The following is a 26,548-nucleotide window of genomic DNA, read 5'->3' on the forward strand; positions in this document are numbered from 1 at the left end:
CATCTATTAGCTAAAGCTATCAAACAAATAGTTCACTTACATTGCGGAAATTAGACAAACTTACCGGTCTAGCAGAAAGCTGGCAACTTCGGCGTCGCTTAGCAAACCCTTGTCCTGCTTCAGTGCCCTCCATTTGGGAAAAGCAACGGCGATGTTTATTCGGGTTATCTGCTGTTTTTTGTCTCGACTTCGCCTTGCTGTATCGTATTTTCTCTTTTTTGAACGAACAGATTGACGCTCTATCGGCTCTTGTGCAGAGTATGTGTGGTCCGCCATTAGCACAAATTTTGCTTCTTACTGCAATAAAGAACCGTTTATATTTCAAATAAAAAACACGACAAGTAAATGCTGTTATTGTTCTTCCTCTTCTTCTGCTAATCCTTCTATGTAGTCGCTTTGCAAGCTGCCTCAAAACACAGCCGAAGAAGAATAACTAGTCCCGTGCATCCTTCGTTTTACGAAACGCGCTTAGTTTGTCCGTGTAGTGATGCTATAGAAACATGGCTGTGCACATTGATAAATTACATGTAAGGGTGTGCCCGCGGTGTATATACATAAAATGGCTCATTGTAAGGTAATATAAACATTTCGGTTCATTTTGTAAGGTATTTCTTCACCACTCACAACATAGTTTTGTATTATATATTACATTTTGGTGAATAACTCCTTCAAAATCCTACACACTGTACCTTTAATCTTTAAATTTGTATGAAATACATCTGCTTAGAATCCAAAAAAAAAATGTTTTACATTTACCCAACATATACAGTGAATGTATAAAAAGTTTGAAGGTAACACTATTATGGTACGGATCAACAAAAACAACTTACCTGAGTAGAGACAATCTCTGATTTTACAATCAATCAAAACTTTATCCCATGCTAAATAGAGTACAGATAAAGCTAAACACTAGGGATGCACCGAAAGGAAAATTCTTGGCCGAAACCGAAAACCGAAAAAGAGGAAACCAAGGCCGAAAGCCGAAACACGAAAGAAATTTGGCCAATTATTAGTACCCTTGCATTTATGTCTATTACTGTGTACTAACTTTACTAAAATCAAGGCATTGCAATTGCATAATTAAAGTTTCAAAGAATAAATCAATTACAAATTATGCAAATATTTATTTAGCACATTGCAACAATGCACAGTATAAAATAAAATTCAACTAAGATGTTTAACTTGACCCCACTCATGTGTATATTAAATAATAATGTACAGGGTACTGGCCCGCTGAAAAGTTGTACAATTAAATGTTCTCTCATGAAAAAGTGCATTTAGGTCAAGTGCATTTTACATTTTTCTCTGTAGGACTACTACAAGAAAGTCTATTCAGAACAAGTGCAACTGCCTTAAGATACAACAATATTTTCTCTGTAGGCCTTCAACATAATAGTGTATCAAAACAAAGACTCCCATATGTTAACTGTAGAACTTTAACAACAACAAATGCACCAAGAATTGCAGATGTGCAAAGTTGATAATAAGTAGCGTAAGAATAGAATAACCAACTTATTCTTTCGTCTGAAGCGCTATGATGTTCAGGAACGAAATTTGGAGAAAAACGTGCTTAAAGTTAAATTATGAACATAAAAGCCCAACAGTCCAGTATCACAAGTAAAAATCACTTTACAGTTGTTAGAGACTTACTCTAATAACAATTAAGTAAAAAAAAACATTTCCTAGTGTTGAAGTCTATAAAAATACTGTAAAAAACCGTTGGAATAAAACGAAAGTAAGGAAAATGGTGCAGCGCACATTTAAAGAACGAGAGCTCTGCCATTATCACAACACAATGAAACATTACGGACAACAACTAATAAGCAGTGAAGCAAGTTTTAAGTTGTTTATCATGCGCATAGTGTCTGGACTTTTGATCATCTCTTGTATATTTTGCGATCGCGGTCCGGCTCGCGTGAGCAGTGGAGCGGGCATAACTCCTGGTGCTGTAGACGAGGAGCTCTGTCAACTCACGAAAACATTGTATAAAACAACTTTGCATGCCATAGTTTACACAGGACTGGCTGAAAATGTGCATTAATACTTCATAGTTCTTCATGTTATGTGGTTTACTTTGATAGGTGAACTGTCTTTCCCGTGTCCCAGCGATACATCCGATGGGTTTTCCCAAATCGCATCACATGTCTAGTCAGTCAAATGACAACGACACGCAGATCGCTTCACGAGCATATCCCGCTGAAGGGAAACGGGTGTTTACAAATTGCCCTCATTGTAATCTGCCAGAATGACGGCGTCACTGCTAAAAAAATCTGTCAATGACAAAGAATTTTTGGGACTACGCGACCTCTGGTTCACACACGTAAAGGAATATGGGTCGCACTCTAGAGCCCTGAGGGTGCATGCAGTATAGGAGACGCTTTAGTGCTGCGATTAAAGGAATAACGTCCGCTACAGATGCATCAAAGGAGTGGTATTTGTTTGTGTCATCACAACATTTCGGCCGAAAATTTTCGGTGGCCGAATATTCGGTGCATCCCTAGTAAACACTGTTGCATTCAGTCTTTCTGCCAGTGGGCGTGACCCACTTGACTTCATGTGATGTGTGCAGTGACTGGACGTGCAGACTGCGACACGTGACTGAGCTTATAACATTGTGTTTATGTGAACCTTTTGTGATTTTAACTGCTAAATAGCTAATAAGACACTGTAAATCTTGCTCTGTACCTGTGCGGTTCGCTTTGCTGTGTCTGTGCACACGCCATGTCGGATGTGCGCGACGAGCTCATGTGTCTGTGAGTCAAATCACTTGACAGTTTAAACGGGCACAACTTTAAAATGCATCCAAAGAATACATATTTCTTGATGACGAATACCTGCAATGTCTAAGACATATAAGCCCTTAAATAGTACTTTGTATCAAAGTATTTGTGTCGCGCTGCATGGACGTGCCTGTGTTTTTTTCTTAATACACATTGCTAGGGTTTCAGGGATCACAATCTCCTTAACATTTACATTTAATATTCAACCAAATTTGTGCATGGATATGTTATAGAATCTATCCCTTAATTCTGAGTATCGCTCGAATGTTTTCCTGATCAGATATTAGCACTGTTTTTTCCCGATCAATGTAAAATTACATATCTTTTAGTGAAAGTGAAGGTGACTTATTTGTCAGGTATGGTGACCATACCCATCCAGTGAGTAGTGAAAGCACACACAGCAAGTTGTGTGCACACGTACACCCGGAGCAGTGGGCAGCTATCACTGCAGCGCCAGGGGAGCAAGTAGGGGTAAGGTGCCTTTGCTCAAGGGCACCTCAGTCGTTACCTTCACCTCAATCGTTACCTGCTGGCCCTGTGAATCGAACCAACAACCTTCTTGTCACGAATCAGACTTTCTAACCATTAGGCCTAGGATAGTACCTTTATATTTGTAATGACAATGAAGTTGAATCTAATCTAATCTAGTAAAGGAAAAGAAAAGAAGGCCTCTACGTGCTTTTTAATGTTTACATTCTATAGTTTTATTTAACTTATAAAAAACAAATATTTAGAAATATTTATAATGTTTTATAACTTTTGTAAATGTAAAACTACTACTGTCCACCTCTGGTCCATCCTGGTCACATAATAATACACTATATTTCAATGCATGCTCTTCTATGTTTTTTTAAAGTTACTTAACGTATACGCTTAGTTAAAGGTACAGTGTGTAGCATTTTGAAGGATTTATTTACCAAAATGTAATATATAATACAATACTATGTTGTGAGTGGTGAAGAAATACCTTACAAAATGAACCGAAATGTTTATATTACCTTACAATGAGCCATTTTATGTATATACACCGCGGGCACACCCTTACATGTAATTTATCAAATTGCACAGCCATGTTTCTATAGTAGCACTACACGAACAAACTGAGCACGTTTCGTAAAAGGAAGGATGCACGGGACTATGTTCTTCTTCTTCGGGTGTGTTTTGGAGGCAGCTTGCAAAGCCACTACATAGAAGGATTAGCAGAAGTAGAGGAAGAACAATAACAAAATTTTAGGGATGCACCGAATATTCGGCCACCGAAAATTTTCCGCCGAAAGACTTTTATCACCGAAACAATACGGCCGAAATGTTGTGATGACACAAACAGATACCGCTCCTTTATGGAAGTAAAATAGTGACTAATGTTTTTGAAGCAAAGAGACGTGCTGAAAAGCACTAACTGAAAAAAAATGCATTGTATTAACAGTTCTTGCATTTTAAGGTTCTGCAATTCAATATGGTTGTACATTTAAGCTGTGAATATTTCAAATTGAAAAATTTCACACTCTGTTTCACTGTCTAAAAATTTAAAAATCTAAATTCACCTTTTAAATTTCATTTAAAAAATTGAGCTTGTTTTTAAATACAACCTTTAATATTCGACGGATAATTTTCAGTCCATATTCTTTCGATTTAAAAATTCGCTTCCACAAATTCAGCGGTTCAAATTCGGCTTGAAATTCAAAGTTTCACATCCGGGAATCCCAGGAAAAGAACAAGAGCGCCGATTCTACAAATGCATGATCTCTTCCTGCTGCCTGACCGCTTCACCAGCAGGTGGTGTAAGTCTGTTCTGACGTAGATCAAATCAAGAAATGCAGATACTCTTTAAATGTTTGCCACGGAGTCCACTCATCTGCTCGATTAAGTGAATTTAGTTCTCATATATAGCTTCTTAAACATCATCAACATTTTCAGTAATTCAACTGACGCTTGCACTGCTAGTAGTTTGCACAGACACACTCTAGGCCTATTATGCTCAGACTATGAATCTCCTCCTGTTCTGGCTAAAATGAATTAGGTTATGTTTTACTTCAACCCATCATGTTCACATAAATATTATGCATCATCAGTATTTACAGGACATTTATTGTGTTTAACTGTTTAAAGCGGTCAAATACTGAGATCTCAACTAGCATCTCATTGATAACTGCTCCGACTTTAACACGTATGCAACTCTCTCAGTAGTGCTTCTGTTTATATGACATAGAAGCAATCTCTACAGACTTTCTTTTCATTTTCCTCACATGATCTTTTTTTAATTTGCGACTCTCAGAAAATGCTGGATGTTGTGGAATTGTGGAAACGTTCGTCGTTTTTATTTTGTTAATACAAAATAGAAAAAACGATCTTTTAGCCAAGCGAACTTCTTGAGCAGGCCAAATAAAATGACCAGATACAAATAGACATCACGTTCTTTAGAGCCAGAACAGACCCGAAATGTATTGTCGAAGCCAAGAAAGAGACCTCACGGCGTTATCGATCTAACAGCTGTAAGATGGTGTTTCCCAAAATGTGCGACAAACTGCTGTTGAGTTGCTGTCTGTTAATAAAATGCAAAAATGTCAATTACGGTATTAATCTAATAATGTATTGGAAATTTTGGTGTAACAAATATTTGTTGTTTCCATAACATTTAAACTGATTCAATTTTTGTCTTTCAAGTCGATTAGGTAAAAGTAAATTCATTTTAAATTACTAGAGACGCAATGCCATATCGGACACAATCTTTTGTCAACGTTTTAGACCCGAAGCCGCTGGGACCCATAAGGATCTAACAGACCTGTACACCTCATAGCAAAGTGTCTAAAATGTACGTGTACAGTTCAGATAAACGATCAAGTTTACCCTCTTTAAACTTATGATGACTGAATGAGATGCGTAGGTGTCTTTATTATTGCAGTATTTCAGTTTGTTTTTATTCATTCGTTCATTTAGCCTAATAGACTATACTTGGCTATATTTTTCGTTCTGACCTCAGAGATTTCAGATGAAAAACAGGCATAATTATTTCCATTGATATGTCTCTTCTAAGTGGTTATTAGTTTGTTTAAGTTTAAGCATTCATTTAAAAATATTTTACAATTACGTTTTGAAGAAAATACTTTACTTTTAATTGGTTATTTATATTGTAGATTATTTTACGTTGTGATAAAATAGTTCATGGCTTGTTCTTATATCTGTTTGCACTACTTTTTCATTTCCAACTGTAGTCAGTTTTAAATGGATATTTATTGTTTTTTTTCCTATTTAGTTTTATACCAAAATAAACTGTTTCATTTGAATCATTAAGTTTATTGTGATCGTGTTATGAACCTAATGTAATGCTTTAAAATCTTATTGTATTGTTTTCTGGCACATTTAATCATATACCATCGCATGTGTCATTCAAATAGCTTCATGAAATTAACTTATTTTATTTTAAAAACTCAATACACAGTATGGCTTAGTAAAGCACTGTTATATATCCATTTTTTCTAATCCCCGAAACTCAAACCATTATTTGATGACTTAAGATGGTGCTTATCAATAGCACGATTTTATGTTTGCATGTGGCAAGCTACAGAGATTTGCGTGCATTTGATACGCAGGTGTAATTTACCCATACCATCTTAACCAATATTGTTTTGCTTCTGTATGACATATCGCTTTATTGCTCCCTGACCTCTTTTGAAGTTAATTTGGATAAAAATGCTAAATGCTGCTAAATTACTTAATGTTAATATATCATATGCACGTAAAAAGTAATGAATGGGTATAAATAGCAAGCCAAATACAAACGTAACTCATACTCTAGATAGACAGTACAAGGAGATCGGGTAGAATATTAAATAATTAAATTAAAATGTATGACTAGTCCAATGATTCCAGGCCACCTAGAATTGTCCCCGTGCTCCATGTCCTTTCTAGGGCTAATAGTGGTGAGCTAAGCTGCCAGTACAAACATCAATATTTTTTTTCTTGATGAAGCATAAGAAGCCATCTATGAGAACAACTAAATTCACTTAATCGAGCAGATGAGTGGACTCAGTGGCAAACATTTAAAGAGTATCTGCATTTCTTGATTTGATCTACGTCAGAACCGACTTACACCACCTGCTGGTGAAGCGGTCAGGCAGCAGGAAGAGATCATGCATTTGTAGAATCGGCGCTCTATTGCTTTTCCTGGGATTCCCGGATGTGAAACTTTGAATTTCAAGCCGAATTTGAACCGCTGAATTTGTGGAAGCGAATTTTTAAATCGAAATAATATGGACTGAAAATTATCCGTCGAATATTAAAGGTTGTATTTAAAAACAAGTTCAATTTTTTAAATGAAATTTAAAAGGTGAATTTAGATTTTTTAATTTTTAGACAGTGAAACCGAGTGTGAAATTTTTCAATTTGTAATATTCACAGCTTAAATGTACAACCATATTGAATTGCAGAACCTTAAAATGCAAGAACTGTTAATACAATGCATTTTTTTTCAGTTAGTGCTTTTCAGCACGTCTCTTTGCTTCAAAAACATTAGTCACTATTTTACTTCCATACTCCTTTGATGCATCTGTAGCGGACGTTATTCCTTTAATCGCAGCACTAAAGCGTCTCCTATACTGCATGCATCCTCAGGGCTCTAGAGTGCGACCCATATTCCTTTACGTGTGTGAACCAGAGGTCGCGTAGTCCCAAAAATTCTTTGTCATTGACAGATTTTTTTACCAGTGACGCCGTCATTCTGGCAGATTACAATGAGGGCAATTTGTAAACACCCGTTTCCCTTCAGCGGGATATGCTCGTGAAGCGATCTGCGTGTCGTTGTCATTTGACTGACTAGACATGTGATGCGATTTGGGAAAACCCATCGGATGTATCGCTGGGACGCGGGAAAGACAGTTCACCTATCAAAGTAAACCACATAACATGAAGAATTATGAAGTATTAATGCACATTTTCCGCCAGTCCTGTGTAAACTATGGCATGCAAAATTGTTTTATACAATGTTTTCGTGAGTTGACAGAGCTACTCGTCTACAGCACCAGGAGTTATGCCCGCTCCACTGCTCACGCGAGCCGGACCGCGATCGCAAAATATACGAGAGATGATCAAAAGTCCAGACACTATAAGCATGATAAACAACTTAAAACTTGCTTCACTGCTTATTAGTTGTTGTCCGTAATGTTTCATTGTGTTGTGATAATGGCAGAGCTCTCGTTCTTTAAATGTGCGCTACACCATTTTCCTTACTTTCGTTTTATTCCAACGGTTTTTTTACAGTATTTTTATAGACTTCAACACTAGGAAATGTTTTTTTTTACTAAATTGTTATTAGAGTAAGTCTCTTACAACTGTAAAGTGATTTTTACTTGTGATACTGGACTGTTGGGCTTTTATTTTCATAATTTAACTTTAAGCACGTTTTTCTCCAAATTTCGTTCCTGAACATCATAGCGCTTCAGACGAAAGAATAAGTAGGTTATTCTATTCTTACGCTACTTATTATCAACTTTGCACATCTGCAATTCTTGGTGCATTTGTTGTTGTTAAAGTTCTACAGTTAACATATGGGAGTCTTTGTTTTGATACACTATTATGTTGAAGGCCTACAGAGAAAATATTGTTGTATCTTAAGTAGGGATGCTCCGATCCACCTTTTTTGCTTCCGATACCGATTCCGATACCTGAGATTCAGTATTGGCCGATACCGAGTACCGATCCGATACTGAGGTAACATTTTTAAAGTGCACAATTACTTAATAAACTGTGTGCATTGCTGTGCAAGACATCAAGCTCGACTTAACATTAATTTCCTGACCCCGTAAAACAAAATAACAAACAAATGATTCACAAATTTTGTGAATTATTTATTAAACCAGCAAAATAAAACAAAATGTTCACTATCTTAAACTTGAAATTCAAAATTAAAGTGCAAATTAAGCAGCTGAATAAAACAACAGCTTCACTAGCTTGATAGACAAGTATTAATAAATGGAAACAAAATCTCTTAATAACTGTTATGTGCAAATATAATTTAAAAAAATCAATGCACAATAAACAATAAAGCAGCTGAAATTGAGCAAAAAAGCAATAGCTTCACTGCTTTAGATATTCAAACAGGAATCAGCTCTTTTTAATGCTTTAGTCATTAAAGCAAAGTCCACTAAACTAAGCTAAAGTTAGTGGAAATCAAATTTAACATCCAACACCGAAAGATAAACAAAACACTAGCTTCCCTAGCTTGTGCTGCACATGTAAAAATAAACGGAAAAAAGATATAATAGTTTAGTCGGTGCAAATAGAAATTCAAAGTCAAATTATCCACAAAACTCACCGCATTAACATCTTTATTTTTTTCGTATACGTGTTTGCAGACTTTTTGGTACAGTTCAGGTCTCAGTTACGCTTCACAATGTCGTACCGCGGCTCCAGGTGGTTTATAAGGAGTCTGAAGCCATTGTTCGCAACGACGGACAGCGGTTGCAAATCCATTACCATGAAATTCAAAATGCTTTCAATGATTTTCGCTGCTTTCACACTACTAGATGGAAATTTCTGAATTATTTTCGTTGTCTCCTCCAAAGTTAGCTGCTTCGTACCGTCTCGTTTTAGTTTCTTCAGCTTATTGAACTCGGCGTGCTTAAATTAGTAGTATTATAATGAACAGCTTTATCACAACCCCTCGGAACATTTACTTCGCATGTATTGCGAACAGCGGTGTAACTTGTTGGCGTGGCTGTTCTAAAATAAATCTAAATGGCAGATATTTTTTGTCGCTCCATGCTGTTCGCTGCTCAATGTAAGGTACGTTCGCTTGTTCACGCGCACTACGTACAGAGCACGTTGCTAGCGTATGATGTCACACGCTTCGCAAAGCACAGCCACGAGAGTGTTTAAGCGCCGTTGTCTCCATGAACTTTTACATCGCCTAGCAGAAATTTTATGTAAGCTAGATCGGGTATCGGTGCAATTTGTCACAGATACCCGATCTAGAATTTTATTCAGTATCGACGCCGATTTCCGATACAAATATCGGATCGGAGCATCCCTAATCTTAAGGCAGTTGCACTTGTTCTGAATAGACTTTCTTGTAGTAGTCCTACAGAGAAAAATGTAAAATGCACTTGACCTAAATGCACTTTTTCATGAGAGAACATTTAATTGTACAACTTTTCAGCGGGCCAGTACCCTGTACATTATTATTTAATATACACATGAGTGGGGTCAAGTTAAACATCTTAGTTGAATTTTATTTTATACTGTGCATTGTTGCAATGTGCTAAATAAATATTTGCATAATTTGTAATTGATTTATTCTTTGAAACTTTAATTATGCAATTGCAATGCCTTCATTTTAGTAAAGTTAGTACACAGTAATAGCCATAAATGCAAGGGTACTAATAATTGGCCAAATTTCTTTCGGTGTTTCGGTTTTCGGCTTTCGGCCTTGGTTTCCTCTTTTTCGGTTTCGGCCAAGAATTTTCCTTTCGGTGCATACCTACCAAATTTTATTGTCGTGTTTTTTATTAGAAATAGAAACGGTTCTGTGTTGCAGTAAGAAGTGAAATTTGCGCTAATGGCGGACCACACATACTCCTGAGCCGACAGAGCGTCAATCTGTGTCGTCAAAAAAGAGAAAATGCGATGCAGCAAGGCGAAGTAGAGACAAAAAAACGGCAGAAAACCAGAATAAACATCACCTTTTAAAAAAGGAGGGTACTGAAGCAGGAAAAGGGTTTCTAAGCGACGCCGAAGTTGCCAGCTTTCTGCTGGACCGGTAAGTTTGTCTAATTTCCGCAATATAAGGGAACTGTTTGTTTGATAGCTTTAGCTAATAGATGAGCACGATCATCAAGAGAAGTAGCGTTTTTCCTTGTAAATTTTTAGCACTTTGAAATTGTATCATAAGTCCTTGTTGCATGCCCGTGTGCAAATCAAGTTAGAAATCATGTTTACAATCATAATTTGCATAAATCGGTAAGTTATATTATAATACTGCTTAGCTTTCACATCCTATCTTGTGCGGTCCTCGCGGGTAACGTTAGGTCCTCTGCCTCTCCTCGCCCTGCCTGCCTCTCCTCGCCCTGCCTGCATCTCCAACACCCCTACCTCTCCCTCTTACTACCTGTGTTTAGTCATCTGATTGACTCTGTGATGATGCGAAAAACGTCTGCTAAGACTTTCGCGGTTACATTACACGCCTTTAGCATTAGCAAGCCGTCTCAATAGGCTGTAAATTACGAACCAAGTTACCGTGCCAAAAAATGCTATGCAAAATTAGCGAATAGATCACTGACACGATGTTAACAAGTAATAATAATATTCACTATATAATAATAAGAGTAAATGATGAATTAAGTCAATTTAATTTATTTATTTTTCTTTGTAAATAAACCTCGTCACTTGACTTGAAAAAGGTTAGTCACTGCTGTCTCAGAACGACGACATCTCTGTCCTGTGTCCGTAGCTTCAGTCTGTTTTTCGCCTGTGAGACGTAGATTGCAATTAACAACACCACCGATAATGGCCGCTATCATTTACGGGACCCTTTTGTCCTGTGACCGCAAATGTATCTTCTCTAATGGGGGGGAGAGGGGCATCACGGACGCAGAACGACTTCTCTTACTGAAGTCACGGGGATCCTTGCTCCCCATATTCATAACATTTAGAACACAAATAGAAGTGATATGTTATGTCCTAAACTAGGGATGCTCATAATGACCGTTTAACCGACCGTAAAAAAATTGACCTGTTAATACTATCAGTTAAATGATTTAAAAGGTATATTTATTTTAAATGTAATAATATAATTATGTTTTTTTAATAATAAAAATAAATAAAATAATATGTTTTTAAACAACTTTTAAATCGTAAATGTTTTTAGTTTTATGTGTGGTGAAAGAAAAACATGCTATGCATTAACTCACGGAGCGTACAGACGCGTGCGACTAGGTGTAAATGCCCTCTGGAACCTTTTTGAGATTAAAATCTGATCTCGCAAATCACTTGACGAAACTGGACAGATGTAATTCATGTGATTGTTGAGGCCACATTTGTCAGGGCTTTACTCCTCCAAAAGGAGTACCACTGGCTTTCTCAAGCTTAAGTTCTTTGTTTCAAATGAAGACACGGGACAATCGCGCTCACAATGCGATGCAAAGAAATTTCGGTGCTAGCCATCAATTTATACTTTACATAAACTTATCTCATGTATGCTTAGCATCGGCTGCCCGTGTGCTTTTGAAAGGAAAAGATAATGGTGGTTTCCCTGCATTCTTTTAGAGGTGACGTAAAAATACTAACGTGAAAATATGAATAAGTAAAAAATAATGTTTGTATTTTGGGTGGTATAGCAGATCGGATTGATACTGGCTGGTGGAAAGCAAATGTGACGCGCTTCCAAAGGCGTTATTTCAACATTCCCGGGACATCCGTGCACCCTGAAAGGGTGTTTTCTGCTGCGGGTCTAATTGTAATCAAGCAATTAGTTTTGTCATAATCTTAATTATTTCAGTTTTTTTTCTTGCCTGTTTATTTTCTGCTTTGGATTTATATAATTTATTTTTTGTTGATTATCCAAAACGCCGCAGGTTCGTGAAAATGTGATATGTGAATGCAGGTACTGCTGTTGATGTATTCGTTATGCTGCTGTTTGCATGTTAAAATAGATCTGTGAAATACATTTTTGTATTATTAACGTGTCACAGACCCTTGTCAACTATAGCATGTTCTCATTTCGAAGTCTGCGTCCTCCGGATGTCGCATGCGAAGGCGTATGCAGTAGACAAAAGCGACCTCCGGAGGACGCTGCCTTCGAAATGAGATGTAGAATGTATTTTTTTAAATTCCAATTTATTATTAAAATCTTATCGGTTAACGGTTATTGTTCGGATAACGAGTGTCGGTTGTCGGTTAGAGGAATTAACCGAAATGAGCATCCCTATCCTTAACACATCATGCCTTGAATTCATTCAACTCCTTTACTGGGGGCCCTGGCCCAGTATAAATCAGATGTGCCCCAGTATAAATTTCAAGTTTAAATAAATAACTTTACTTGTCAGTGTAATCATTTACATAATAATACTGGCAAAAAACGGATCTATGGACAACATAGTAACCTAATTCACGCTTGTAAAAAGCGATGCAGTCGTGCACTTTAAACGGTCCGAAAACACAAACTCTTCCCGTCCTTTTGCACAGAAATCCATTGCTGGGTCCCAATTTGCATACTATCTGTCCTAAAAAGTATTCGAAAATCAAAGTACCCCAATGGTCTACTACTGTTTCCAGTAAAAAATTTAAGTGTGAATCCATGGATACTTAACTGCTAATATTAGCCACAACTCACCGCGACAGGGCGGAGTTTAATGATCCTACACTTGAGTCTTAAAATTCAATTAAAAAATGCTTCGCTAAATTAATAAATATAAAGTAATAAATACTTAAATGCAAGGAAGAGCTGTATTTTGATGTTCATGACAGTAAAGGATCAGAATCTAGTCAACAACAACGACCGCTTCCGTTTTGCGCATGTCCCAGTGCACGCCTAATGTTTTGCAACACACTAAAATATGACTGCAGAACGCAGGCAGGTTAAGAGTGAAGACACATGACTGAGGTAGGCTATGAAAACATGACGAAACTAAAGTTTCTAAATAATATTGATCATCTTATTTTGACTCGATCATTTATACATGAACAGGACATCAGCATTTGTTTGTGCAAAGCAAGTAAATGGAAGCAGAAAGGGGAAATTATGAGTTTGAGGGAGGTAAGACTCTTTAAACAAACAACTGTAGATCCCCAGCCAATAAGGCCTCAGACATTAGAGGGAAATGTCTCAGTAAAAGTCTTTGTAAAGTCTGTCAAATGTCATTGTTACTTAGAAAAACATTTGTGTTTCAATCTTTACTTTAAGAAATTTAATTAATATTTAATTTATTAGCTCTAGTTTTGGACATTACATAAAAAGTTGGCAGTAACTATGGCTGAGATAACTATGTGTACAGTTTAATGCAGTATTTTAACGAGTGTTAAGCCAATGAGATGTCAGTTTTGCCTTTTGTTGATAAATACCATGTATGAATTATCACAACGTTCTTACGCAGTCACGTGACAGGAAAATAAGTCCAAAGTGTCCCAATGTAAAGTGAGCTACGGCCATTAGCAGTGCCCGATCCCGTGTACACTTATATACTTATTCACGACATCGGGAGTTGATTGAGACACAGCCAATAAGTGCAGCTGCTTACAGTTCCCTTAACCACATTTTACGCACTTAATAATCTTTACAAGGTTCCTTATTATAAATGACAGCGTGAACATCAGAAAAGACACTGTAAACTACATATATTTCATTCGATATAAACAACACAGTCATTTCCATTAATAGGAAAACAGGATTTACAAAAAATTAAACAAACGTTACCGGATGAATAATATGCCACGTTGTAACTTTTGTCTTAGCTCAAGAAAAAGGATGTCTTGCTTTGAAATCTCCTCCATTGTATGGCTTAGTTAATGCACACTGTTCCGTGCTCATGAAACACACTCGCCCGCTTCAAACAACGTGACTCCACATTCTCGCGGCATGTTCGTGACGTCACGGCACAACGACGATACATAATATCAAATTAAAAGTCCTCTGCCTGCGGTCTTTTGAATCCTCATCCCTTGCGATCCAATCAGCATACTATCCGTCCTTATTGTATTCAAAAGTAGAATTTATGCGATTTTCCAAACCTAAGTGAGCATCCCTATGCCCTACTCCCTTCGAAGGGCTGAGCCCTGAAGGGAACTGTATGCGTTTGGACCTCCGTTCACAAATGGAATAGTCTCGCGTAGCCAGACCTTCATACAACAGACCCTGGGCGTCGCTCTAGCCCCGATTGTTTGTTATCTAGGCCCAAGTGTTTTGGCATGGAAATATAATAATAGGAATTCAGTTAACTGGACGTTTAAAATGCATTGCTGACGCTGTGTACACGACGATGCTGATTGCAGCCTCTCTGCCACACGCGCAGAGTCTGACACACATACACACAGGCACGCACATATACACAGCACGTGACTGATTTCAACCTATCCTTGAAACATCACCATGTAGTTGAGCTGCTCTACAAAATAAAACGTAACAGTGTGAGGGCAGAGAATACTTCTGAAATACAATGGCGTGTGACAAGAAACAAACAAATCTTCTTTCAATTTGGTGATATGATGAATTGTGTTTCATAATATATTGCATTAATGTGTTCATGCAAAGCATATTTTCCTTGAGAAGAATAAATGTAAATGTATTTTGTGTTTGCTTATAAACTATATTGCATACATTTTTTAATGTGAGGCATGTTTTCCTTTAAAAAAATCCCCTTACAAACTTATTCAAAATCCCTACATTAGCCCCCAATGATTTAGGCTCAGACCCTGATGGTTTTATATCCTAGATACCCCTGGCTGAAACTACAAAGGGAACAGGGGCCTGTACCATGAAGCCGGTTTAGGTGGCTAGTCAGGTAAGTTTAGGATTACTTTGCGCCAACCCTGGGTTTTAGGTACCATGAAAGTAACTCAGCTTTAATCAGTGTTCATCGCCATGGTAATTTACGCTGCACGGCTAACCTGCTCCGGAGCAGGCTATGATCAAGATTAGAGATCTCACACCGAAAATTAACCAATCAGCGGCGAGCAAATTCACATATAAGTGAGGCAACTAACTCACAGTGCGTGTCACAATGGCTAGTTATTTTTAATAATGTTTAATAAAATAAAAATACTAACATAAAAGATGTAAGTATATATTACAAATATAAAATCAAGTAATGGTAACTATGTTGGTAAAATCTGATTTTAGAGATGACATTTGCTGGCTTTCCCTTACACATGAAATTAAATGTATTAATATTCCATTCTTTTATTGTACTACATACAATATGTATTTCTTTGCATTGCATTTTTTACATTCTTGTCTGTGGTGCAGAATATAGGAACACTTCCAGTTTCACTGTGTTGGGTGAAACATTTATCTTCTTTGTCCACTGAAGAAACTCTATACTGAAGAAAACCACTGAAGAAACAGCTACAGTAAGATATAGACAAAACCATAAATTGACAGGTGACATCACATATTTTTTAACACTGCTATGTTAATCTTTTTGTTATCATGTTACACTTACAATTAACCTTAATAATGTATCATACAGTAGGCCTACATTTTTAAATGTAAAAGAGGTTTTTAATACGTATAATGCCTACAACATTCCCTATGCATCTGTGTTTTTGTCAGTGCTTTAAGGAAGGTAAAGTATAACAGGGCTGTTTGATAGCCTGTTGGTGGGAGACGGGGGTCCCTATGTAAGCCAGAGGTTTTTGCTATCCTGACCACCGAACCACTTCAACATGGCCCTCAATCAAACCAGAGTCAGGATTGAGATGACCATCGGATTTTTAAATAAACACTTCAACTGACTACTAAGTTCACATACTGGTATTTTTTCATCTAACCTTCTTTATTAAGAGTAAGCTTCTCTAGTGTATTTTGTTCACCATTCTTCTGTAACCTAGGAAGGTAAACACTTCAGTTTCTGGGGAAGGTTGTGAAATGTCCTACAATAACAGAGACACCAGTAACATAAAATATAAATCCTCACATTCACACTTGTGCCATAATGAATAGTACAGTACATTTATCTCTTTAACTTTGTCAGCACACAGATCATTTCACTTCATCATGTGCTTCATCCTCATTAATAAAGGTAAACTAAATGATAACTAATGTTAGCAGGATATGTTCATCCACTGTGGGGGCACACACACACATAATACACATCATATTACATTACTGTAATATTTACGTTACTTCAGTATACTACAGTAAATGTGTGTACTATATAGTAGTTCAACTTGTGCATTAACTTAATCAGCAGTGTTTCTGAAACAGTTCTCTCTTGTGTAGACAGCAGAAACAGTATAACTCCGTGGCTGAAATACATTTTTGTGTTACTAATATTTGCGCATAATTATTTCCTAAGAAACCTACGGAACTCCCTCTATCCATGTTGAACGCGATTGGTTTAGCGATCCCGACGTCACTCATTCATGTGCACGCGCGCACAAACTAATCTTAGCTTCAGGATCAAAGCTTGAGTTGACAAAGAAACTCCTGGAGCTGCTTCATGGTACCAAGAAAGCTTGATCACGTTGGTTTGGTTTTGGCAACCCAAAACTAATCCTGTAACCCTGAGTTTGTTCTGCAACATTCATGGTACAGGCCCCAGGTGTGTTCGAGTTGACCCATAATAGCCTGACACCGATTTGCGAGATCAGCCGGTTGCAGGTGGGAGAGGAGTAAAACATGGCAGTCAGGTCGGACACTTCTTGCTTCCCATAGGGAGCTGAACCAGCAGACCACGGTATATTCATGTCTTTATCACGGATCAAGGGAAGATGATAGGAAAACCTATTTTTTGCATAAAGATCAGTTTAAAAAAAGTTTCCCAAAGCCAGTGTGTCGGTGTTGCAGTGTAAGGTTCAATTGAGTTTACCTCTTGATATATACTCTATGCTTTCACTGCACAATGCAGAACAAATATATTCTATAACATGCACAACAAGAACAAAATACAGAGTCAGATGTCCATTGTTCAAATACTACATATTCGTGATAAATAGTGTTAGTTTTCCTGGGATCGTTCTTGTTACGAGTCAGTGGCGGACCACCGGTGGCAAAGTTGGCGGTCCACTGGCGGGAACCGACTGTGGTCCACTGGTTTTTTGCTCATCGTTTTTCCAGCAGTCCACCAGTGGCAGCCGTCATATTTATGCTTGCGGTCCGCTGCTGAGCCGATGGTTTATCAATGTTTACTGGCGGTCCATGGTCGGCCGGCGGTTCATAATTGTTAAATAAAGCAAATCAAAATTTCCTTAAACACAATAATGGATCAAACATGTTCAATAGCAAGGGCAAATTTATTATTTTAACAGATCAAATATACAAATGCATTACATCTATCAAATGCTTTTAAATTTTAATAATTGACTAACTATGCTGGACATTCAGCCTTACATCACAGAAATAAATAACACTTTGCTATATATATTCACATAAAAAACATCTCATTTAAATAGTGATAATATTTAACAATATTTCAGTTTATACTATATTTTTTGTCCAACTAAACTAAACTAAAATCATAACCTAAAACATTCAAACATGTTTCTTTTGTGAATTCTTCATTGACATAATTATTCAACCCCTTAAAGACTACCACTCTGAAAAACAGAGGTTCAATGAAGTGTTTTCAATCAGGTATTGAAAACACCTGTGGATATCAGGAAGCAGCAATAAAGCCTAATAAGCACCAATTAGGCAGCTTTAAAATGACTGTGATACTCAGCTCCTTCTAGACATTTACTGGTGTGGTTACAAACATGGTGAGGTCAAGAGAATGGTCCAGGAAGACAAGAGAACAGGTGATTACTCTTCACAGGAAGGGCAATGGCTATAAGAAGATTGCAAAGATGTTAAACATACCAAGAGACACCATAGGAAGCATCATTCGCAAATTCAAGGCAAAGGGGGCACTGTTGAAACGCTACCTGGTCGTGGCAGAAAGAAGATGCTGACTTTGACTGCTGTGCGCTACCTGAAGCGTAGAGTGGAGAAAAGTCCCTGTGTGACTGCTGAGGAACTGAGAAAAGATTTGTCAGATGTGGGTACTGAAGTTTCTGCTCAGACAATACGGCGCACCCTGTGTAATGAAGGACTCCATGCCAGAACTCCCAGGCGCACCCCCTTGCTGTCCCCAAAGAATAAGAAGAGTCGACTGCAGTATGCCAAAAGTCATGTGGACAAACCACAGAAGTTTTGGGATAGTGTTCTGTGGACTGATGAAACAAAATTAGAACTGTTTGGGCCCATGGATCAACGCTATGTTTGGAGGAGGAAGAACAAGGCCTATGAAGAAAAGAACACCTTGCCTACTGTGAAGCATGGAGGGGGATCAATCATGCTTTGGGGCTGTTTTGCTTCTGCAGGTACTGGGAAGCTTCAGCGTGTGCAAGGTACCATGAATTCTCTTCAGTACCAGGAGATATTGGATGACAATGTGATGCAGTCCGTCACAAACCTGAGGCTTGGAAGACGTTGGACCTTACAACAGGACAATGATTCCAAGCATACCTCCAAGTCCACTAGAGCATGGTTGCAGATTAAAGGCTGGAACATTTTGAAGTGGCCATCGCAGTCACCAGACTTAAATCCGATTGAGAACCTCTGGTGGGACTTAAAGAAAGCAGTTGCAGTGCGCAAGCCTAAGAATGTGACTGAACTGGAGGCTTTTGCCCATGATGAATGGGCGAAGATACCCGTAGATCGCTGCAAGACACTTGTGTCAAGCTATGCTTCACGTTTAAAAGCTGTTATAACTGTAAAAGGATGTTGTACTAAGTACTAAGATTGAATGTCACTTGGGGGTTGAATAAAACTGATAATGATGTGAGCTCAGAAAGACATTTGTGGTTATTTCATTATAAATGTTATGTTATATTTGTCTGACCTACACGTGCCTCTTTGATTTAATTGTAAGCAGGATGACTGAATGATCATAATCAATGTCAAACCGACCAAAACTATCAATTTCAGTGGGGGTTGAATAATTTTGAACACAACTGTATGTTTGTGGTTTTACTTACTAGTCATATGGTTTACAGCGCTTTAGAGATGTTTTCTGACAGGAGGTCTGCTCCACCTCTGCTGCTCGGCCATCAGTGAGGCTGAGGAAGAATCTACAAACATAGCCTGCAGTTTGTCACAGAGTCAAGAAAATTTAGTATGCAGTGGCAGATTCATTAAAAGAAAATACTGAAAACAAAAAGTATAGTATTCGGAAAATATACAAAGATATATTTGCTAAAATAGCAAAATTTATGCATTTAAGGTTTATTCTTTTAATATTGCTAATTCAATGCCACTCATGTTTGGATGTCAAACCCTCAAAATAACTGTAAAAAAATTCAAAGGAAAAAGCGTGTAGTAAATAGATGCATGGTCATATGTTGTAAAAAAAAAGTACATGTTATGTGCTGCTTAACACTGTGTGCCAGGGCTGTACTGGGACAAACATTCGGCCCTGAACTTCATCTGGACCGGCCCACTACGCTCACACACACGCGCGTGCACACACTGTGTATATGTCTGAATAATGAATAATAAAATGCTAATTATTTTTTATCAGTCTAAATAACTAAAGGTTTTAATTTATGTGCTGTTTATTATTCAGATTGGAAAATGCTGAGGTAACACTATTTTTGCCTTAACTACAGTTGAAAGAAAAAGTATGTGAACCCTTTGGGCTTACTTGGATTTCTTCATAAATTGGTCATAAAATGTGTTCTGATCTTCATCTAAGTCACAACAATAGAGAAACACAGTCTGCTTAAACTAATACCGCACAAACATTATACGTTTTCATGTTTTTATTGAACACAACATGTAAACATTCATAGTGCAGGGTGGAAAAAGTATGTAAAACCCTAGGCTAATGCATTCTCCAAGAGCTAATTGGAGCCAGGAGTCAGCCAACCTGGGGTCCAATCAATGTGATTGGATGTGTTGATTAAAGCTGGCCTGTCCAATAAAAAAACACACACCAGTTTTGAGTTTGCTGTTCTGAAGAAGCGTTGTCTGATGTGAACCATGCCTCGCACAAAAGAGCTCTCAGAAGACCTACGATCAAGAATTGTTGACTTACATAAAGCTGGAAAGGGCTACAAAAGTATATCTAAAAGCCTTGATGTCCATGTGTCCACGGTAAGACAGATTGTCTACAAATTTTGTGAGTACAAAAGTTCAGTACTGTTGCTACACTCCCTAGGCGTGGTCGTCCTGTAAAGATGACTGCAAGAGCACAGCGCAGAATGCTCAATGAGGTGAAGAAGAATCCTAGAGTGTCAGCTAAACACTTACAGAAATCTCTGGCACATGCTAACATTTTTGTTGACAAATCTACAATAAGGAAAACATTAAACAAGAATGGACTTCATGGGAGGACACCACGGAGAAAGCCACTGCTGTCCAAAAAAAAACATTGCAGCACGTTTGAAGTTTGCAAAAGAGCACCTGGATGTTCCACAGCACTACTGGCAAAACATTCTGTGGACAGATGAAACCAAAATTGAGTTGTTTGGAAAGAACACACAACGCTATGTGTGGAGAACAAAAGGCACAGCACACCAACATCCAAACCTCATCCCAACTGTGAAATATGGTGGAGGGGGCATCATGGTTTGGGGCTGCCTCAGGCCCTGGACGGATTACAGTCATCTATGGAAAAATGAATTCCAAAGTTTATCAAGACATTTTGCAGGAAAACTTAAGACCATCTGTCCGCCAACTGAAGCTTAACAGAGGATGGACGATGCAACAGGACAACGACCCAAAGCATAGAAGTAAATCAACAACAGAATGGCTTCAACAGAAGAAAATACGGCTTCTGGAGTGGCCCAGTCAGAGGCCTGACCTCAACCCGATTGAGATGCTGTGGCATGACCTCAAGAGAGCTTTTGTACTTTTGTAAAGAGGAATGGTCCAAAATTTCTCCTGACCGTTGTGCAGGTCTGATCTGCAACTATAGGAAACGTTTGGTTCAGGTTATTGCTGCCAAAGGAGGGTCAACCAGTTATTAAACCCAAAGGTTCACATACTTTTTCCACCCTGCACTATGAATGTTTACATGTTGTGTTCAATAAAAACATGAAAACGTATAATGTTTGTGCGGTAGTAGTTTAAGCAGACTGTGTTTCTCTATTGTTGTGACTTAGATGAAGATCAGAACACATTTTATGACCAATTTATGAAGAAATCCAAGTAAGCCAGAAGGGTTCACATACTTTTTCTTTCAACTGTATATACCGTTTTCAATGTTTCTTCAAGAGGTGCATTACATACCAGGGCCTACAGAAGAAGCGTAAACAACAATTCACTTTTCTCTGCAACTTTGTAAATTATCACATTAGAATCAGGAGAGAAGAGGATGTCCCTCTCTGTTACCATCAACATAAAGCTTCCAAATGCTCCTTTGAGAGCTTGTGTCTGAATCTGGTTGTAATAAATAAATTTGTTCCTTAGCTTCTTTACTTTCATCCACTGTGTATGTTCTTACTTCTTCTTCACTCTCTTCCATTCTTCCTTGTATGTACGGTACACATTGTAGCCAAATTTTTTCTCTATCATGTGTTTTATCTTCTCCTCTGTCTTCCTTCTTTTCTTGCTCCTGTCTTCTCTCATCATTTCCTCTCTCTTCTCCTCATTCTTCTTCACATTCCTCTCCTACCTCAAGCCCTGTCTCCTCTCCACTCTCCTATAATGTGGACCCACTAGGCCTAGCATGAGAGTCAACATCGAAGATGTCAGAAATGCACAAAAATAAACACTAAATATTATAAATACTGCACCATAAAGAAAAAAGGTGATCCAGGGTGCAGACAAAGGCTAATAAAAATATTATATTGTTTCTTTAAATTTGACAAGTAAGCAGTAAAGAAAAAAGACACAAACCATTTGCAATAATCACAAATACAACATTTTAAGAACTGGAAAAAGCTAGTTGTGGAACCGACTTCTCTTAGGGGATCATAAATAGGTTTTTAATCTCATAATATTGTTTTTAATAAATTGATTGTTGTTGTCATCATTATTGTATTTTAATTTGCACGTTGACCACTGATCTACAATAAAGTAAAACGGTGATTACGATCAATGTGTGATTTATTCTTTCTTTTTTAACACAGAGTTAAAGTTAAGGCTAGAATTTAAATAATACACAGGCCTACATAAAAAAGCTGCTGTTTTTCATTTCACATACAGTTTAAAGTTTAAAAAGATAGTTAGGCCTATATTTCACACTTGTGGCTTATTATTGCTGCAATTTTGAAACAAAACAATGCAGAAAGTGCATGTCAGTCTTACCTCAACAGTCAGACCCGTCCTGACGTCTTCACTGGAGTCTTTTGCTGCTCTTCCAGCAAATAATTTATTGATTTTCACACACTTGGTGTCTTCTGTTTTGAGTGCTTGTCGTTTTTTCTCTCTTAACTTCTTAGCTCCTCCTTTACGTTTAGAGATTTTGTGCTTTTACATGTTAACCGTCATAACGTGGTTAGCTAGCGCCTGTGAAAAAGTTAGCCCCTAGCACTTATCGAACATTCACAAAAATGTGAATTTTGTACCAGTCGGGGTCCTAAGGGATCGAATTCCAGGGGGGAATCGATACCTCATGACACGGGCTGTTCTCTAAACACTCTTGCGCTACTTTAAGGGCCCCGCGTGAAAGTCACGTTGCGTTGGTTCTGGTTCAAGTAAGACAAAATTTCTAACCGGCATGCACTGCTTCAAGTAAGATTTTCGATCGATTGTTTGTTGAAAATTTTCAACATTTTTTTTTACTTCTTGTTGAATATTGAGTATTTGTCTTATTTCACCGTTTCTGTTAGGTTTGAAGTGTTCACTCCACCTGGTATTAATAAAGATAGTAAACGATAAAGGAAACCTAAAAACATGTAGCTATTTTAAAACATATTTTCCTATAAACGTAATGTTCTTATACTCTATTTCAACCATCTTTAATCATATTTATCACTGAGAAAAATAGTCTAAAACAAATACAAACTTAATTATTGTACATACATTTGTAGGTAACGTCAAAATCCTGCACGATATTTGTTTAAAAATGCCTCGCAGGAAATCATAATCCAAGATCATGTGATCACAAACGGAACTCACTGCCTTGAATTGACCATTGCTGTGTCTCATTTCGTAATGCTGCATCCTCCAGAGGTCTCATTCGAAGGCTGCTACGTCATCGAGGCTGTCACATTTCATAAAATCAGGGAGGACTCTCCGGAGGCACCCTTCATATGCAACCTTCTTTTACAGGAATTCAGAGGATACATGAGCTGTATCTTATGTTGCTAGAGATAACCCGCAATTCTTTGATTACCTTTAATTTAGTTTTCATGTGTTTTGCCCAGTATTACTTTAAACCTGATTAGAGGTTTCTCGGCCAGATTTTACCCCGATTTCCCCTCCTGGGAATCTTTGAAAAAAATCGGGCCCAGAACCTCGATCGGACCCTGCATTTCCTTCATCTATGGTGGAAATACACTTTTTTCATAATAGGACAAATAGATCACGTGAAATAAACTGTAAGAAGCATCCTCTGGTATGATAGTCTTAATATTATCCTGTATTTGGGTGTCTTAGAATGTCTTTTGATGTGCAATTATGAAATAAATAAAAATTCCGATCAATTAGCACTTGCTACCTTTAGTAGCGTTTTCTTCTCTGGACATTTCACATTCATAAATGCAAGATTACAAAGGGCAAACCTATTTTTGTAGTGCTTGAAAAAGAGATTCAAATATAGACGTGATGCCAGGTTTAAGATTTTACATAAGAGAATCTGGCAAGATTCTCCTTATGTGTGCTGCAACCAGAATTTAAAATCTGTCATTATTTTAAATCTCCTGTAGTCTGAGCCAGGTTTCAGATTTTACATAAGAAAATCTGGCAAGATTGAAGCGTTATCACTCACTCTGCAGGAGAGTTTTGCCTGAGCAGAGTCTGATAGACCCGACTCCCTTCCGGTACGTAAGCGAAACTGCGACCGTTGAATGCATGAAGTGTCCACAGTACCACACTTCATATTTTCGGTTTAAAGAGTGCATCATCCGGGAACTTAAAGTATAGGTTGTTCGAATGTTTTCACTAGATGTTAAATAAGTCTCTGTTGTCCCAAGAGTGTGTTTGTGAAGTTTTAAATAAAAAAACACCACAGATCTTTTTATATACCATTCGCTACATGCCCACTTTTGCATGTGAGGAGAAACGCGCTGTTTCGGTGTGTCTCTTTAAATACAAGAGAGCTGCGAGTCTCCGCCCCCTTTCACCAGAAACTGTGCAGTGAGCCTGTGCTTCCAGCGACAAAACATTAAAGTATGGTCACATAAAGCGAACGAGAAACAAGGTCTCATCTTTGAACACCAAACACATTGTTTCCGATTCGCGAAGCCCTTCCGGTCACGACTGCATTAGGGCGAGAGAACCGCGTTGCGTGTTTACAAACAGTACACACAGTTTTCAGAAGTGAAGATACTCCAGAAAAACGCATCACTATTTCTCCAAATCAAATTTATGTTTAGGACAATCCCGTCGCATGTTTACAAGCCACAGACATCGCATTCTAATAGTGAACGGACAAACGTGTCACAGTAACATTTTATCTACTTTAAGTTGCCGGCCAGTACAGTATATAGATAGAGATTTTTACCTTACCAGTTTGAGCCCGAGTCTGACGAAGAAACATCCAAAGACGATAGTAAATAATAGATAGCCGATAATAGATTGAACACTTAAATTAGCCGGGTTCATAGGTGGATAAACAAACTGTAATACCCCAGAAATAATGGTACATGTTAACGTTAGCATTATATGCATTAGCTAAACACAGAAATAAGGTAGACAAATATTTCTTGAGGTTCAGAAAAAAAAATTGTCACACTTACAGGTTGTGATTCAGTGGAGGTAACAGGTCCAAATAAGGTTGGTATTTCCCCCTCTTTCAAGGATAGTCTTATAACATATCCTGCAGTGAATGTGCCAGGATTATTGAAGCTATCTTGGGTGAAATGACGCACGCACAGTAAAACCCTGGGGTTATACTCCTTTGGTGTCATTTGAAAATGAATTGAAACCACTGTTTCCTCAGAAGTTCTTCCTTTGGTAGTTTAAATAAGACGCACTTAGTTTCACAACATAGAACACAGGTTTTAGACGCTACACGCATAACAAACGAGCGACAGTGTTTTGGGGGAGGAGAGAGTAAAGTTTTCTCAGCAGTCCCAGCTAGGAAGGAGAGTGAGCCGACCAAGGGTAGAGTGACCAGGGGTCTCATGTACAAAGATTTGCGTTGAATTCATACTAAAACATTGCGTACGGACAAAGCTGTAAATGCACATTCTCACGTTAATTTCACTGTTAAGGTCATCCGACCGTGAGCGTGAATGCTGGCGTGTGCAACGTTTTTGTGCGTACGTAGCGTTGATACATGAGGCCCCAGGACAGCACCAGAGAGAACTGATAGGAGGTTAGCAGGTCCGAATCCCTGAGATCCTTGTAGAGGTGGAGCTGGCGGTGTTCCCAGAGCCACTCAGACGGCAGGACGAGTGGTCGGAGAGAATTCCCGGGAAGATCGAGATGGTGAGGGCCAGCAGGTATATAGTCCAGTGGTTGCCGGGTCGTAGATGGCGTAGAGCTGGGAAATAATCCCCACGAAAACTAAGCAAAAGGCAAGGGAAAAAACAAAACGGCAAAAGATAAAGAAGCACAAGGTTACTATAACTGGTCTGAGAAAGTTCAACAAAGAATAATCCAAGGATGATAATCCACAAAACAACACAGGGCAAGGCGAAAAACCAAGGTCAAGACCGAAAAAATACTTAAGGCAAATCTAAATGCAGGATATGGGTACTGAGTCACTGATGTCAACAATCGCACAAGGGACAGGGAGAAGTGGCGGTGACTTTAAAGGGGTGAGGCTGATTGAGTGGAACAAATCAAAAACTCCTCAGACTTTAACACCACCAAAACATGAAGCAAAACCTGTAGCGCAGAAAATTTTATTTTAGGTAATGCTGGGCGACGGTAATAACTGGAGAGGATGATCTCGCACCAGAAGCGAATACCAACCCAAGATCACTCGCTCTGGCTCCTGGGGGAGATCATCTCTGACCCTCCCAGC

At 38.1% G+C, this 26,548-nt stretch overlaps 2 protein-coding genes across 4 annotated transcripts in view; one reads left to right on the forward strand and one right to left on the reverse strand.

The window, feature by feature from the left end:
- The window catches only part of ube3d (ubiquitin protein ligase E3D), a 73,667-nt gene extending 58,463 nt beyond the window's left edge, over positions 1–15,204 (reverse strand). For all 3 annotated transcript variants that reach the window (XR_008908460.1, XM_056761707.1, XM_056761706.1), the window contains exon 1: positions 14,185–15,204. Coding sequence is in view for 2 of the 3 variants with exons in the window: in XM_056761707.1 (XP_056617685.1) it covers positions 14,185–14,261 (77 nt within the window). In the remaining variant the exon portion in view is untranslated. The remainder of the gene's footprint in view (positions 1–14,184) is intronic.
- A 38-nt stretch (positions 15,205–15,242) lies between these two features.
- Positions 15,243–26,548, forward strand: part of LOC130432375 (uncharacterized) — a 32,123-nt gene continuing 20,817 nt past the window's right edge. The window contains exons 1-2 of the mRNA XM_056761708.1: positions 15,243–15,268; positions 15,733–15,836. The gene's annotated coding sequence lies outside the window, so the exon portion shown is untranslated. The remainder of the gene's footprint in view (positions 15,269–15,732; positions 15,837–26,548) is intronic.

Source organism: Triplophysa dalaica, chromosome 12, assembly GCF_015846415.1.
Source record: "Triplophysa dalaica isolate WHDGS20190420 chromosome 12, ASM1584641v1, whole genome shotgun sequence".
Taxonomy (NCBI): domain Eukaryota; kingdom Metazoa; phylum Chordata; class Actinopteri; order Cypriniformes; family Nemacheilidae; genus Triplophysa; species Triplophysa dalaica.